Here is a 15,328-nt window from a genome sequence, read left to right as displayed (position 1 = left end):
CTCCTAAAATGAAATCTTAATGGCTCTACTTTAAACAATCTGATTATTACCTTTACTATTAAGGCATAAGAAAAAAATTTTCCAAAAACATAACTGTACACTTTTCATAAATATATGCTAAAATTTTAAATAATCTCAACACTTTTTCAGTACTGGAAATTAAATCAAGGATGACTTTCTCTGTTCCAGGCAAGAAGTCTACCACTGGGATGTATCAATGGCCTTCTTTTTCTTTTTTATTGTTGAACTGAGTCTCACTAAATTGCTTAGGCAGGCCTTGAACCTGGAATCTTCCTGCCCAAGTAGCCAGGACTACAAGCTTGTACTACTAGGTCAGGCAAAAATAAACACTAACTCTAAATAGGCATTTTACTCTACCCTAGATTTAAAAACATAATATCGGGGCTGGAGAGATGGAAGTAGAAATAATAAAATGGAAAGCGCAAACACTATGTCCCCACCAAACTCCACCAATCCTGTAGAAGAGTTCTATAAGAAGAACCCCCTAGAGATAACCCAGGACACTGAATTTAAAAGAACAATCATAAACATGATCAAGGAATTCAATGAATTTAAACACACAAACAAACAAATCAAAGAGCTAAAATGAGACAGGGATAAACTTCTGAATGAATTCACAAAAGAAATAGAAACATTGAAGAAAACTCAGGCAGAAATGAAGAAAGAAGTGTAAAACTCAAAAAGCCAACTTGAAACAACAGCGGAAAGCCTCACTACAAGGAATGAATGAAATGGAAAACAGAGTATCAACACTGGAGGATAAAGTTGAAGATCTGGACTACTCAAGCAAAGATGATGGAAAATTTAAAAAAACACAGGAATGGAATATGCAAGAGATGTGGGACACCATGAAAAGACCAATCTACTGATCATAGGAATAAAGGAGAAGAATTTCAGGTTAATGGTGTTGACCATATCTGAAACAGGATTGTACAAGAGAATTTCCCAAACTTAAGGAAAGACATCCCTATACAAATACAGAAAGCACACATAACACCAAATGGACAGGATCAGAAAAGAAAACTCCCCATGACACATCATAGTAAAAACACTAAATGGACAGAACAGAGAGAGAATAATGAAAGCAGCTAAAGAAACACAACAAGTCACACACAAATGAAAGCCCATCAGAATTGGAGCTGACTTATCAATGCAAACTATGAAAGCCTGAAGAGCCTGGACCAAGGTATTTCCAGTTCTACATGATAATAGATGCCAGCGCAGAATACTTTACCCAGCAAAAATATCTATTACAGTTGATGGGGAAAGAAAAATCTTCCATGACACAAAAAGCCTGAAAGAATACATGTCCACAAAACCAGCCCTTCAGAGAATATCTGAGCCAGGCATAGTGGTGCACACCTTTACTCCCAGAACTCGGGAGGCAGAGGTAAATGGATATTTGTGAGTTCAAAGCCAGCCTGGTCTACAAAGTGAATTCCAGACCAGCCAGGGCTACAGGAAACCCTGTCTCAAAAAGACCACCCCTCCCCCCCTCAAAAAAAACTGAAGCAATACAGAGAGCAGAGAGAGAAACAACTATACCCTAGGTGTAACAAAAGAAAATAAACAAAGTTAAAAATCTAGGAAACACAAAATTACACAGAGAACACAAACAGCAATCAAAATGATGCAACCAATACACATCTTTCAATAATAACCTTAAATATCAATGGACTGAACTCCCCAGTCAAAAGACACGAGCTAAGTGAATGGATTAAGACACAAAATCAATCTCTTTGCTGTCTGCAAGAAACCCATCTCACCTTCAAGAATAGGCACTAGCTTAAGGTAAAAGGATGAAAAAGAATATTCCAAGCAACTGGCAATAAGAAACAAGCAGGGGTTGCAATTCTAATATCTGACAAAATAGAATTCAAAGTAAAACTAATCAGAAGAGATAAGGAGGGTCACTTCATTCTGATCAAAGGAACAGTTAACCAAGAAGATATTACAATCCTTAACTACATGCACCAAATTCTGGTGCACCCAAATTCATAAAAACAACACTACAGATTTTAAGACACTGATAACCCCAACTCAGTAATAGTAGGGACTTCAGTATCCCACTGTCCCCATTAGACAGGTCAACCGGACAAGAATAAACAGAGAGACATCTGAATTAAATGATACCATACATCAAATTTAACAGACCTCTTTCGATTATTCCAACCAAACACCAAAGAATACACTTTCTACTCAGCACCCCAAGGAACTTTTTCAGAAACTGACCACATACTGGGTCACAAAACAAACCTCAACAAATACAAAAAATCTGAAATAATTCCCTGCATTCTATTGGATCACAGTGCAATAAAGCTCAAAATCAGCACTGGACAAAACCCTAGGCACTACACAAACTCATGGCGATTGAACAACACACTTCTAAACAATGAGTAGGTGAAAGGAGAAATGAAGAAAGAAATAAAAGAATACCTAGAATTCAACGAAAATGACAATACATTACAACACAACCTCTGGGACACATTAAAAGCAGTCCTAAGAGGAAAGTTTATAGCTCTAAGTGCCTACATTAAAAAATTAGAAAGAGCCCAAATATATGACCTAACACAGCAACTCAAGACACTGGAAAGGCAAGAACAAATGAAACCCAAACCCAGCAGAAGAGAAGAAATAAAAAAAAAAAATCAGAGCAAAAATTAATGAAATACAAACAAAGAAAACAATACAAAGAATCAATGAATCTTAACAGCTGGTTCTTTGAAAAGCTAAAAAAGACAGAAACACCCTTAGCCCAGTTAACCGAAAGAGAAAATCAAATCAACAAAATCAGCAATCAAAGGGAAAATATCACAACAGACACCCAAAAGACCCAGACCATTATAAGGGAATATTTTAAAAACCTATGCACTACTAAATCTGAAAATCTAGAAGAAATGGATAGATAGCTGAAATCATGGGAACCACCAAAGTTAAACCAAGAAGAGATCAACAGGTTAAAGAGACCCATAACATATGAGGAAATCGAAACCGTAATACAAAGCCTCCCAACTAAAAAAAAAAAAAGCCCAGAACCAGATGGATTTACAGCAGAATTCTACCAGACATTTAAAGAAGACCTCCAATCAATATTACTTAAATTATTCAAAATGATAGAAACTAAGGGAGAACTCCCAAATTCCTTCTATGAAGCCAGCATCACTCTAATACTCAAACCGGGTAAAGACACAACCAAAAAGGAAAACTATAGACCCATATCCTTAATGAACATAGATGTAAAAATTCTCAATAAAAATACTTGCAAACCACATACAGACACACATCAAAAAGATCATTAGCCATGATCAAGTAGGCTTTATTGCAGAGATGCAGGGATGGTTCAAAAGATGCAAGTCAATAAATGTCATTAATCATATAAATGGACTCAAAGACAAAAACCACATACATCTTAATAGATGCAGAAAAGGCCTATGACAAAATTCAACATGCATTTATGTTCAAAGTCCTAGAGAGAATTGGACTGGAGGGAACATACCTCAACATAATTAAAGCCATATATAACAAACCCACAGCCAACATCATTCTAAATGGAGAAAACCTGGAAGCATTCCCATGAAAATCAGGAACCAGACAAGGATGTCCACTATCTCCACTCCTTTCCACCATACTGCTTGAAACTCTTGCTAGATCAGTAAGACAGGAGAAGGAAATTAAAGAAGTACTAATTGGAAAAGAAGAGGTCAAACTATCACTTTTTGCAGATGATATGACACTATACTAAGAGATCCCAAAAGTTCCACCAGAAAACTCCTAGAACTGATTAATAGTTTCAGTATAGTGGCAGGCCACAATTGCTGCAAAAAAAAAAAAATCTTATAGTAAATCTGACCAAAGACACCAAAGAGCTCTACAATAAAAAATTTAAATCGTTAAGAAAGAGACTGAGGAAGGCACCAGGAGATGGAAGGACCTCCCATGCTCATGGACTGGAAGAATTAATATTGTGAAATTGACAATCCTACCAAAAGCAATATATAGATTCAATGCAATCCAAATCAAAATCCCCATGACATACTTCACAGAATTAGAAAAAAACATCCTTAAATTCATATGAAAGCACAAAAGACCCTGGATAGCCAAGAAACCCTGAGCACAAAGAGCAACACTGGGGGGGGATTACTATATCAGATCTCAAAGTATGCTACAGAGCTACAGTCATAAAAACTGTACGGTACTGGCACAAAAAAGGACACATAGATCAATGGAACATCACTGAAGATCCATACCCAAGTACACACAATTTCAGCCACCTGGTATTTGACAAAGGTGCCAAGAACATGCAATTGAGGAAAGACAGCATCTTCAATAAATGGTGCTGGCTAAACTGGTTCTTCACCTGAAGAAGAATGAAACTAAATCCTTACCTTTCACCTTGCACAAAAGTCAACACCAAATGGATCAAAGACCTCAATGTGAAACTGGAAACCCTGAAACTATCAGAAGAAAATATTGGCAGTAACTTACAAGATATAGGTGTAGGAAAGGATTTTATAAATCAGACAAAAGTTGCTCAGGAATTAAGTTAGCAATCAACAAGTGGGACCACATTAAACTAAAACATTTCTGTACAGCAAAAGAAGCAATCAAAAAAGTGAAGAGAAAACCCACAGAATGGGAAAAAAATCTTCAGCAGTGACACATCTGACAGAAGTTTAACATCCAGAATATATAAAGAACTCAAAAAACGAATCAAGAAACAAAATGACCCAATTAAAAGATGTGCTAAAGATCTAAACAGAGAGTTCTCAAAGGAAGAAATAAAGATGGCTAAGAAACATCTCAAAAATTGTTCAACATCATTAGTAATCAGGGAAATGCAAATTAAAACCACCCTAAGGTATCACCTTGCCCCAATCAGACTGGCTAGGATCAGGAGAACAAATGACACCAAATGCTGGCAAGGGTGTGGAGAAAGGGGAACCCTCATTCACTGCTGGTGGGATTGCAAACTCATGCAGCCTCTGTGGAAAACAGTGTGTAGAACTCTTAAAAAACTAAAAATGAACCTACCATATGACCCGGTTATACCACTCCTTGGCATATACCCAAAGCACTCATCCTACGGTAGACACTTGTACAACCATGTTTGTTGCTGCTCTTTTCACAATAGCTAAGAGATGGAAGCATCCTAAGTGCCCCTCAACTGAAGAGTGGTTAACAAAAATGTAGTATATTTACACAATGGAGTTCTATTCACCAGTAAAGAAAGATGAAATAATGAAATTTGCAGGTAAATGGATGGATCTAGAAACTGTTATATTAAGTAAAGTAACACAGACTCAGAAAAACAAATGATGTATATTCTCCCTCATATGTGGATCCTAGCACCAAATCCTTTAAATTCCATGTCATTTTAATAAGATGATGCTGTACAGCAGTCTCCTGCATGAAATAACTACCATTATCGGACTTCAGCTGAGCTGATCACTAAACATCATCACAATTGGGCTTGTTGACGGTTGTGCTCATTCATTAAAGGAGGGGCAAGCAGGGTCATTGGACCCTCGCCACGTTATCCAGCCACTCTTCGCAGCCAACTGTATGTAATTTGGCCCTAATCACATGTGGTCTCCTGGATTTGGGGAGGGCTAAATAAAGTATACAATCTGGTGAAGGCTAGACCCATGCTGGGTAAAGGCATACCCCTCAGGTCATACACACACCTCAACAACCCTTCAGTTATCTCAAAGCCTTTGAGAAGGAACTGACACTGATTCTAACCACCCCAATATCTATCAAAATACCTGAAAACAAATCCTGAATCCATCTAGAGTCCAGCCTTGGAAAACAAAAGAAAAATGAGGAGGAACCCAATAGAGGGATGCTTTTGAAAGCCCTTATCAAAAAATTCCAATGGTCTCATATAAACATTTGAGGATTGCCCTGTTCTTTTTTCAAGTTCCCTGTCTAGAACCTATAATGCTAATTACTCTTGCTTTTACTTCTCCTTCACATCTCCCAGTCATGATTCAGGACTTTCTTTTCCCCCTAGAGATAAGTTATGCAATTTGGGAGTCTTTTAGATAGCCCCCCACTAAAGGAGTACTCCAATTGCCTCACCCAGCATCCCTGTTCAGCATGGAAGAAGCCAGAGCAGTCTGTGTCCTGATTCCCTATTGGCAATTTGGGTAACCTCTTCAGAGGATGGTATGATGAGAATAGGAGGTAGGAATTGGCTAGGCTGTTAGGGTATAAAGACCTGAAAGAAAAGTAGCCAGTTTCTTGGCTAAAAGTCAAAATGTCCTTGGGCCTCTTAGCAACATACTCTATTCCAAAGGCCAAAAATGTCGAAAGTATTTAGGGAGCTGATATCTAATCCTTAAAAGATTTTAGGAATGCCTCTTCAGAGGGGGGAATGTTAGCATAGCCAAAAGCCCCATATAAAAATAAATAAATAAATCAAAGAAGAAGAAAGAGTACATGAAGTTATCAGAAAAAAAAGTGATGAGGAGATACAGGAGGAGTTGGAGGGGAGGGAGTGGGCATGGATTTTAAACAAAACATCTTATATGCATGTATGAAATTCTCAATGAATTATTAAAAAACAATTTTACATAATCCTTTACATCTATCTGTAGATTAGGAAATTTGAACAATGCAACTTCAAAAGCAAAAAACATTCAGTTGTGAAATATACACAGCAGTTGTTAAGTTTTTGCCTCTGACGGAGCTGTACCACCCATTGGGTGCACACTACTGTGAAGTCTGGAACTTTTAGACTCACTTCCCAACCTCTGGGGAAATTTATATGCCTGTATAAATCTTTAAATACAGAATTTTCCCATTACTACCCAGGAGTCAAAAATATGTAACCCAAAGATGAATCAAAGGGAATAAAAGAAAATATAGCATGCAGGTTATTAACAGACATGCAACAATTCTACACTATAAGGTCTAAGTAAGCCTAGACAATAATCTAGGCTCCATGATAATATTTTTATATTAAAGATGATTAACACCACAAACCCACACATACCAGATTCCATTAAGGCAAACATGTTAAAAATAAAAATTCCATTGTGAAATTTTTCTGGCCCAAATGGAATCCTTTAAAAGCTGTTTCTCAGCTGGGTAGGGAAGAATGCACCTACAATCCCATCAACTCAGGAGGCTGAGGCTCAGGATCCCGTGTCTAGGAGTTCAAGACCAGACTGGGAAACACATTGATAACCCTGTCTATTTAAAATAAGAAAGGAAAAAAAAAAAAGCAAGTAGGCAAGCGAGGGTTGGGGAGCTGGCTCAGTGAGTAAAGCAAGTATGAGGACCCTTGCATTAAGAGTCTCTAGTACAATCGGGTGTGGTGGTGCATGCCTTTAATCCCAGCACTTGGGAGGCAGAGGCAGGCGGATCTTTGTGAGTTTGAGGCCAGCTGGGTCTACACAGTGAGTTCCAGGACAGCTGTTGGGGCTACAGGGAGACCCTGCTTCAAAAAGACAAAAAAAAAAGTCTCTAGTACCCACATAAACCTAGATGTGACAGTAAACCTATAACCCCAGCACTGGGGAGGGGAGACAAGTGGATCCCAGAGGTCTGCTGACCAGCCAGTCTAGCCAAAAATAGAAGCTCCAGATTCAGTGAGAGACCCTGCCTGAAAAAACAAAGTGGAGAAATGGTTGAGGAAGATACCCAGTGTCAAGTTCTAGATGCCATACCACATGGACAGGAACACAAGGTATATATATTTATACAGAGAGGGAGAGAGAGGGAGGGAGAGAGGGAGAGGGAGAGGGAGAGGGAGAGAGAGAGAGAGAGAGAGAGAGAGAGAGAGATATTATGACTATGACTATGAATGAGAACATAAATAAATTCTAGACTGAGGCCTATATTTTGTGGCTGAACTCCTGGGTAGGATTTTGGGCCTTGAGATTGAGGGAAGGTTCCTAACCTCCTCTTACATAATCAACCTCCCTATGACTTACTCTGAAGAATTATCTATAACACGGTAACATAATTCAGATTAAGTTGCATCTGCAACTTCCCTAAATGAGGTAGTATGAGCAATGAGTGGAATACAGACTTAACATATCCCATAGGGGAAAAAAAATAGACTCTGGTGAACACTGCTGGTTAGAAAGGTATCTTCTATGTATACTTTCATTCTATAAATATTTATTGGAGCACTGTCACTAAGCCAGTCTCTTACTAAGGGTTTTCTTTTGGTAAACCAATTGAACAAAGTATGAATCCAATACAATACTTCCTACATAATCTGATTCATGCAGAAGTATATCACTCCCACTCACATAAGCCAATACACAGAGCCTTTTTCTTCACAGTTCTCTTCTCATGACCTAAGTCATCTTTCTTCTGTCTTTACTGAGGTACAACTGACAATAAACACTAAGTAGATTTACTGCATGAGAACTCATGTTTTCATATAGAAATACACTATGTAATAATTACCACAAATAACACACTCACCTATCCATTAACTCAGAAAGTTTCTCTCTTCTGTGTGGTGAGACTATTTAGGACCTACTCTCTTTCCAAATTTCAAGTATACAATGCAGGATTGTAAACAATAATCACCATGCTGTGAATTAGAGCCTCAGAACTTAATGCACTTTTAACTGAGAATTTTTATTAAAAAATAATTTACTTATTATTTTTATTTTATGTGTATGAGTGTATGCAAATGCACCCATGTCATACAATTCCTGCAGAGGTCAGAAGAGGGCATTGGATTCCCTGGAACTGGAGTTACAGGCCGTTCCTAGCCATGTGGATGCTGGGAATTGAACCTGGGTTCCCTGAAAGAATAGCCAATGCTCTTAACCATTGAGTCATGTCTCCAGCCTCTTAACTGATAATTTTTTTTTAAATTAAAATAGCTTATTATTGTCAGGGAAGGGCAGGGAAAGATGTCAGGGAAAGATACCAGCCCACGGGTTGTGAGCTGGGACTTTATATATGGGGGCTTTAGGGTGTGGAAGGGGGGAATGTTTGGGGGAGAAATCAGGGAGGGGGAAGCAGGAAAAGCAGGTAGGATTAGGGTCTGGAAGTGTTTACTTTTTCCCTCTTGAGATAAGAGAAAAGCTGTTGTAATAAACAGCTTCTAAAATCTCTGGTTATCAGGTAGAATCTGCTTATCTTATCTTTGGAGATCAGAGGAAAGGCAGGCTGCTTCTCAGCAGAGTCTGTAGGTCCCTATTGGGGAGGGGGGAAGCTGCTGCTATTTGGAACCCTAACAATTATTTTATGTGTACGAAGTGTATTGCCTGCATGTAAGTAGGTGCACCTGTGTCGTGCAATGCTGTGGAGGTCAGAAGAGGGCTTCGGATTTCCCTGGATCTGGAGTTAAGGACGGTTTGTAGCCACCATGTGGGTGCTGGGAATCGAATCCAGGTCCTCTGCAAGAGCAGTAAGTGCTCTTAACTGCTGAGCCATCTCTCCAGCCCCAATCTGCTGTTTTTTTAAGACAGGATTTCACACTATGCAGCCCTGGGAGACCTGGAATTCACTATGCAGATCAGGCTCTGCTCATAACACAGATATGCCTGCCTCTGCCTTCCAAGTGATGGGATTAAAGGCATTTAGCACCACGCACCCCCCCCTGCCCCAAAAATGGGAATTTATGTTGAAAGGCAACCAAAATGGGCACTAGTGGCAGGGCTGCTCTCAGAAGTCTCACCTGTCGAATGATGCTCTTCACACAACGTACTGGGAGTCCTTGATAGTTGGACTTGATGATCCATTTGAGGAGATGGTGGCCAAGTACTTCAAAGACCATACACACATCTGGTATGTGGTTAAGGAGCAACTGAGAATACACTTCCTGAAACCAGGCTATTACTAAAAGCATCTTCATTGTGATACTTGAAAAGTTATGCCTTAAGAAAATGTCATCAAAATTAGCAATAATACCAAAAATAATCAGTTGTCATTTCTCATCTAAATAAAAAAGAACTGACTTTTTCACTAAGCACTTATTGTATATCATGTATCATTTAATGTACTCCAAACTACATCAGGAACTATACAATTATACTCACTGCTGAAACAAGGAACATGTATCCTAGCATCCAACAGGGCCAACCCATGACTGGGGCCCACACTGCGCTGTGTTCTCTCCATCTCAGCATACCTTTCAGGTCCTCCTGAGGACAGTGGGCAAGAAAGAATACTCATAGGAGACAATATGGAAAAAAACTAAAAACTTGAAGAGTCTTAATCACTTGTATAGATTTATACTTGAAAGGCCATATAGAAGAAATTATAAAATAAAAATGTATGAAATACACTAAAGATCTATTTAACTTTCCCTTTAATATCTTTCAGTCAGGTATGGTGGCACATACATATAAATCCCAGTACTTAGGAGGTAGAGGTAAGAGGATCAGAAGTTTAAAGTCATTCTCAGCTACGTAGTGAGTTGAAGGCTAGGTTGGGCTATATGCAACCCTGTCTCAAAGAAAAACAAATAACTAATATACTTCACTGATAACTAGGAGTATTACAATTTAGGCAGCTGTTAAGGATTCACAATCACTTAAAGTGCATAATCATAATTCAACACATGGTGTTATAATGTAATAACTATAATAATGAAGACTCAGGACTCTAAAATGCTTTACGTTTTAAATCATTAAAGTAGGATGGCTATTAAAAGGGTTGTATACACTTAATGTATACACTGTGATATATTTGCTGTCAGTATGTAATTATGAAAATGTCAATATCATTCAAGGCCATACAAGTATCCAAAGGAATTGATATCAAGGTCTCAAACAGGTATCAATAGTTACAAGTTCACTGTAGCACCACTGTGAATAGCCAAGATAGAGAAATGGTCTAAATGTCAACTACTGGATGCATTGATAAAGAAAATATGGTACATACATACAATGGAATGTAATTCTACCCAACAAAAGTAGTAGTTTTAAAAACAGAAATTCTAGCCCAATCACAGACCCTCCAAATGGTAACTCACCAAATGAATCATAAAACAAATTCATGGCATTCCTACAGAAAGCAGTGGCTCTGAAACCCCTTGAGAATATCTGATTGATTGCTGAAGGCTTACAGGTGATATTAGTATCACTAAATTTTATAATAATATCTGGATCATCATAATAATTATTAAATATTTTAGTGAAAAAAGTTATTGTTTCTATTCTGAAGAACTTAAGCACTACAGACATAAGCAAAGATGATTTAAAGCCCAAAGTATTTTTTTAATATTATTATTTTTACATGTTTGAGTGTACTGCCTGCATGTATGTGAGTGCACCCATGTCATGCAATGCCGCAGAGGTCAGATTCCCCTGGAACTGGAGTTAAGGACGGTTTGTAGCCACCATGTGGGTGCTGGGAATCAAACCTGGGTCCTCTGCAAGAGCAGTCAGTGCCCTTAACTGCTGAGCCATCTCGCCAGCCAAGTTTTATTTCCCAATCTCATTTTAAAAATTACAAACTAAGATCTAAAGTTAGTGGCAGATACAGAAGCCAAAACCCAGAATTTCCAAAATAGGATCTAAGTCTTCTCTGAGTATTGACAAATGTGGACCATGATGATTTCTTAGCATTTTATTTAACAGTGGAAAGAGCCATTAGAATGTGTATCATCCCTCCCTCCTCCCTCCTCCCATTCACCCTAACAAATCAGGTGTTTTCTCAAAAGACACCCCCTCTATGTCACCTGTCTCTGGAAGAGCTCTATAAGTTTGATACAAAATGAGCGGCTGCCTTGCCCTGAAACAAAATTGCTCACCTAGACAAGCAGGCACACAGACTCCAGCACTGGCACTGTCTATTTGCCACCCTGATCACCTACTGCTAGGGAGAATGAACCTAGCAGTTTATCAGAAATGATTCTGAAGCAAAAGCTGAGCTAGTATCAGTACGGTTTTTTAATTCTCAGTACTCTGGACTGGAATTTCTTGTTTGTTTTGGTTTTTGGCACAGTGTCAAGGAAACTCAGTCTGGTCTCAAACTGGCTACATAGTAAAACTGACCCTGAACTTCTGATACTTCTGCTTCAGCCTCCTGAATCCTGGGATTATAGGCATGCACCACCATAGCTGGAATTTCTAAGAGAAATATAAAGACCTACTCTAATATAAATATCATAACTGAGGAAATGAAGGCACTAGATGCCATTCCTGGGATTAAGACAAGTTTACAGTTTTGACTTCAGTTTCTAGAGCTTGCAAAAGTCAGATATGAAAATATGAAAAGTTGAGCTGGGAATGGTAGGACACAACTTTAATCCCAGCACTCAGGAGGCAGAGGTAGGCGGATCTCTTTAAATTCAAGGCCAGCCTGGTGTACACAGTGGGTTCCAGGCCAGGTATCTCAAAAAAAGCGAAAAAGAAAATATTACAAGTTGAATCTGTTCCAAGTAAGAGGTAAAGGAAATAACAAAAGACCTGAAACAAGTCAGAAGACCTTGGCCACAGCATTAGTATGTCACATGGCTATAAAGAAATGGTCCAGTAGGCGCGGTGGCGCAGGCCTTTTATGCCAGCACTCGAGAGGCAGAGGCAGGTAGATCCTCCGTGAGTTCCAGGCTAGCCTGGTCTACAGAGTGAGTTCCAGGCAGCTGGAGCTACAGGGAGACCCTGTCTCAAAAACAGACAAAAAAAAAAGAAAAAAGAAAAAAAGAAAGAAAGAAATGCTCCAATCTACTTGAATCTTGGGGGATGAAGGAGGAAATAACCTGCCTTAAACATTCAAAGGGCTAGCAGGCTCCAACATTAGAGTAAAGGTCAAGTATTCTGGAAACTACAGACCATATCTCTTCTCCATTTGTGCTCATCGATGAGCTACATGGCTTGGAACACAGTGCTCTCAACTGTCTCTTGGGCTGCCTTTTTGCCATCTCTCCATGCAGAGGTAGGGGAAGGACAAATCAAGCTCCTTTCTGAAACCCCAAATCATTTACTCCTTGGTTCCCCAAACAAATAAACACTACAACAACAGCACTGTCAAAACTAGTGCTTAAAGTCAAAGGGAAGGTCATGAGCTGCTTTATCTTCTGGCAGTACAAATTTCTTTTCCAACAGGACTTAAAATTAGGACTAAAGCCATCCTTTGTGAACTGCAAGAGGAGTGTCTGGTCTTACAGACAAGAAATTCTTTTACTTATTGAAAGTCATTGATATCCATCAGGATAATTTCTTCTTAAAATATTACTTATTATTTTTTAATTTTATATGTGTGTATTGCCTGCATGTAGGTAAGCGCACCCTTGTCGTGCAGTGCCAGCGGAGTACAGAAGAGGCTGTCAGATCCCCTGGAACTGGAGTTACGGACAGTTGTTAGCTGCCATGCGGGTGCTGGGATTCGAACCTGGGTCTTCTACAAAAACAGTCAGTGTTCTTAACCGCTGAGCCATCTCTCCAGCCCCAATAATTTCTTTTTTAAAAAGCAAATATTCTGTCACATTTCAACAAAAAGGGGGAAATATAATTTGAATAATCTTCAACTATACAATCAAGTTGATTAATAACAGTTCAGAAGAAAAGATTTAGGAGAAAAGAACTGTGTTGAATTCTGAGTCTTAATTTTCAAACGTCATTTTTTGTAATATTAAGAAAATTTAAATGTGAAAATATACCATCAATAAATTAACAATTTCATTCAGTGAGTTCTACAGTTATGTTAAAGAAATTCATCCTTTCCAGGATGTAGTGATACTTACAGAGGTAAAAGGACATGACTTCTAGGGTTTGTTTTATCGTGATTAGTGAGCAAAAAAGAAAATAGATCAATTATGGCTTAGCCTCAATATTTATTAACTGAACATTTTTTATACATCTTTGAAAGTTTTCATTAAAAAATGCTTTGTTACCCTGGCATGGTGGTGTGTACCTTTAATCCCAGCACCTAAGAGACAGAGGTAGGAGGATGTCTGTGGAGATTGAAGCTAGCCCGGTCTACATAGTAAGTGCCAAACATAGTGCTACAGGGAGATTCTGTCTCAAAAATAAACAAAAAAATCAAAACAAATAACCAAAACTAAACAGAAACAACCACCGCCAAGTTTTAATGGAGAAACAATGGAGGTCTCCTCTATTTATCGAAAACTAACAAAAGTATATCACTTTACCAGTTACAAAAAAAGTGAATAGACTAGGAGTGAAATCAATAAAACCAGGGCTGGGGTTTACCTCAGTGGTGGATCACTTGCTTAGGATGCTTGATTACCTGGGTTTGATCCTCAGTTCTATAACAAAAACAAAAAACCAAGCCCTACCCCCCCAAAACAAACAAAAAAGCAAAACAGAACAAAAACCACCAAAGATTTCATATTCACTCATAAGAAAGATGATTCTCTGTAGAATCAAGTAACTGAAAAATGTAGGATTCAAATTTATCAGTTAGTACTAATAGTACTCTAGTCTAACTTTGAAATGAATGTCAGTATTAATAGAGTATTTTTCTTCATCTTTTTTTTTTTTTTGTGGTTCTAATGTTGCTGCTTGTTTTGTTTAGTTTTTTGAGACTGGGTCACTCTAAAATCCATGCTGGCCTGAAACACATTATGCAGCATAGGCTGGTCTTGAGCTTGTTAGCCTCCTGGCATGGTGGGAATAGCCACCATGCCTGATGTACATTTTTCTTTTATTAAGACAACAAATACTTCAGACTCATAGGGGCTTTGCAGCCAGCAGGGTATACGTTTAGTTTTTGTGCACTAAGCACAAAAAAAGTGCTGGAATATACTTCCCCTTACCACTGGGGGGGAAAAATCACAATTAAAAAAAATTTATTTTTTATTATTTTATGTGTATGCATGTATTGCCTGCATGTAAGTAAGTGCACCTGTGTTGTGCAATGCCCACAGAGGACAGAAGAGGCTGTCGGATCCCCTGGAACTGGAGTTAGACAGTTATTAGTTGCCATGTGGTTGCTGGGATTCGAACCCGGGTCTTTGCAAGAACAGCCAGTGTTCTTAACTGCTGAGCCATCTCTCCAGCCCCATAATTACTTTTTTAAAAGGGAAGAGGTCAATAATATTATAGACAATCAAAATGAATAATAGTTAATCAAGGGGAAAAAAAAACAGTAATTATAGAAACTGGACAAGAGATGGTAACAGGAGAGTAAGTAATACATTAAAAACATGTATGGAAATCTCATGATGAAACCTATTATTTTGTATAATTAATGAACACTAATAAAAAAAATCAGTAGTTAACTCCTTGTCAAATCAATTTGTAATTTTTTAATGTTTCTGATAGGTAAAAATGTTGGGAGAGTGAGCGTGTGGTGGAGAGCACGAGCGGATGGAGGAGGCACCGAGGCACAGATGGAATTCTCAGCGGGATACAGATTTATTTCG

The 15,328-nt window shown here is 38.4% G+C and overlaps 1 protein-coding gene across 10 annotated transcripts in view; it reads right to left on the bottom strand.

Annotated features, from left to right (window-relative positions):
• Srpk2 (SRSF protein kinase 2) overlaps positions 1 to 15,328 on the bottom strand; it is a 239,211-nt gene that overhangs the window by 39,758 nt on the left and 184,125 nt on the right. For all 10 annotated transcript variants that reach the window (XM_017797549.2, XM_008830746.3, XM_029562342.1 and 7 more), the window contains one exon: positions 9,674 to 9,780. In XM_017797549.2, the coding sequence (XP_017653038.1) occupies positions 9,674 to 9,780 (107 nt within the window). The remainder of the gene's footprint in view (positions 1 to 9,673; positions 9,781 to 15,328) is intronic.

This window comes from Nannospalax galili, unplaced genomic scaffold (genome assembly GCF_000622305.1).
Source record: "Nannospalax galili isolate Female #2095 unplaced genomic scaffold, S.galili_v1.0 scaffold312, whole genome shotgun sequence".
Lineage (NCBI taxonomy): Eukaryota > Metazoa > Chordata > Mammalia > Rodentia > Spalacidae > Nannospalax > Nannospalax galili.
The sequence above is the reverse complement of the archived record's forward strand: the minus strand, read 5'-3'. Positions and strand labels throughout refer to the sequence as shown.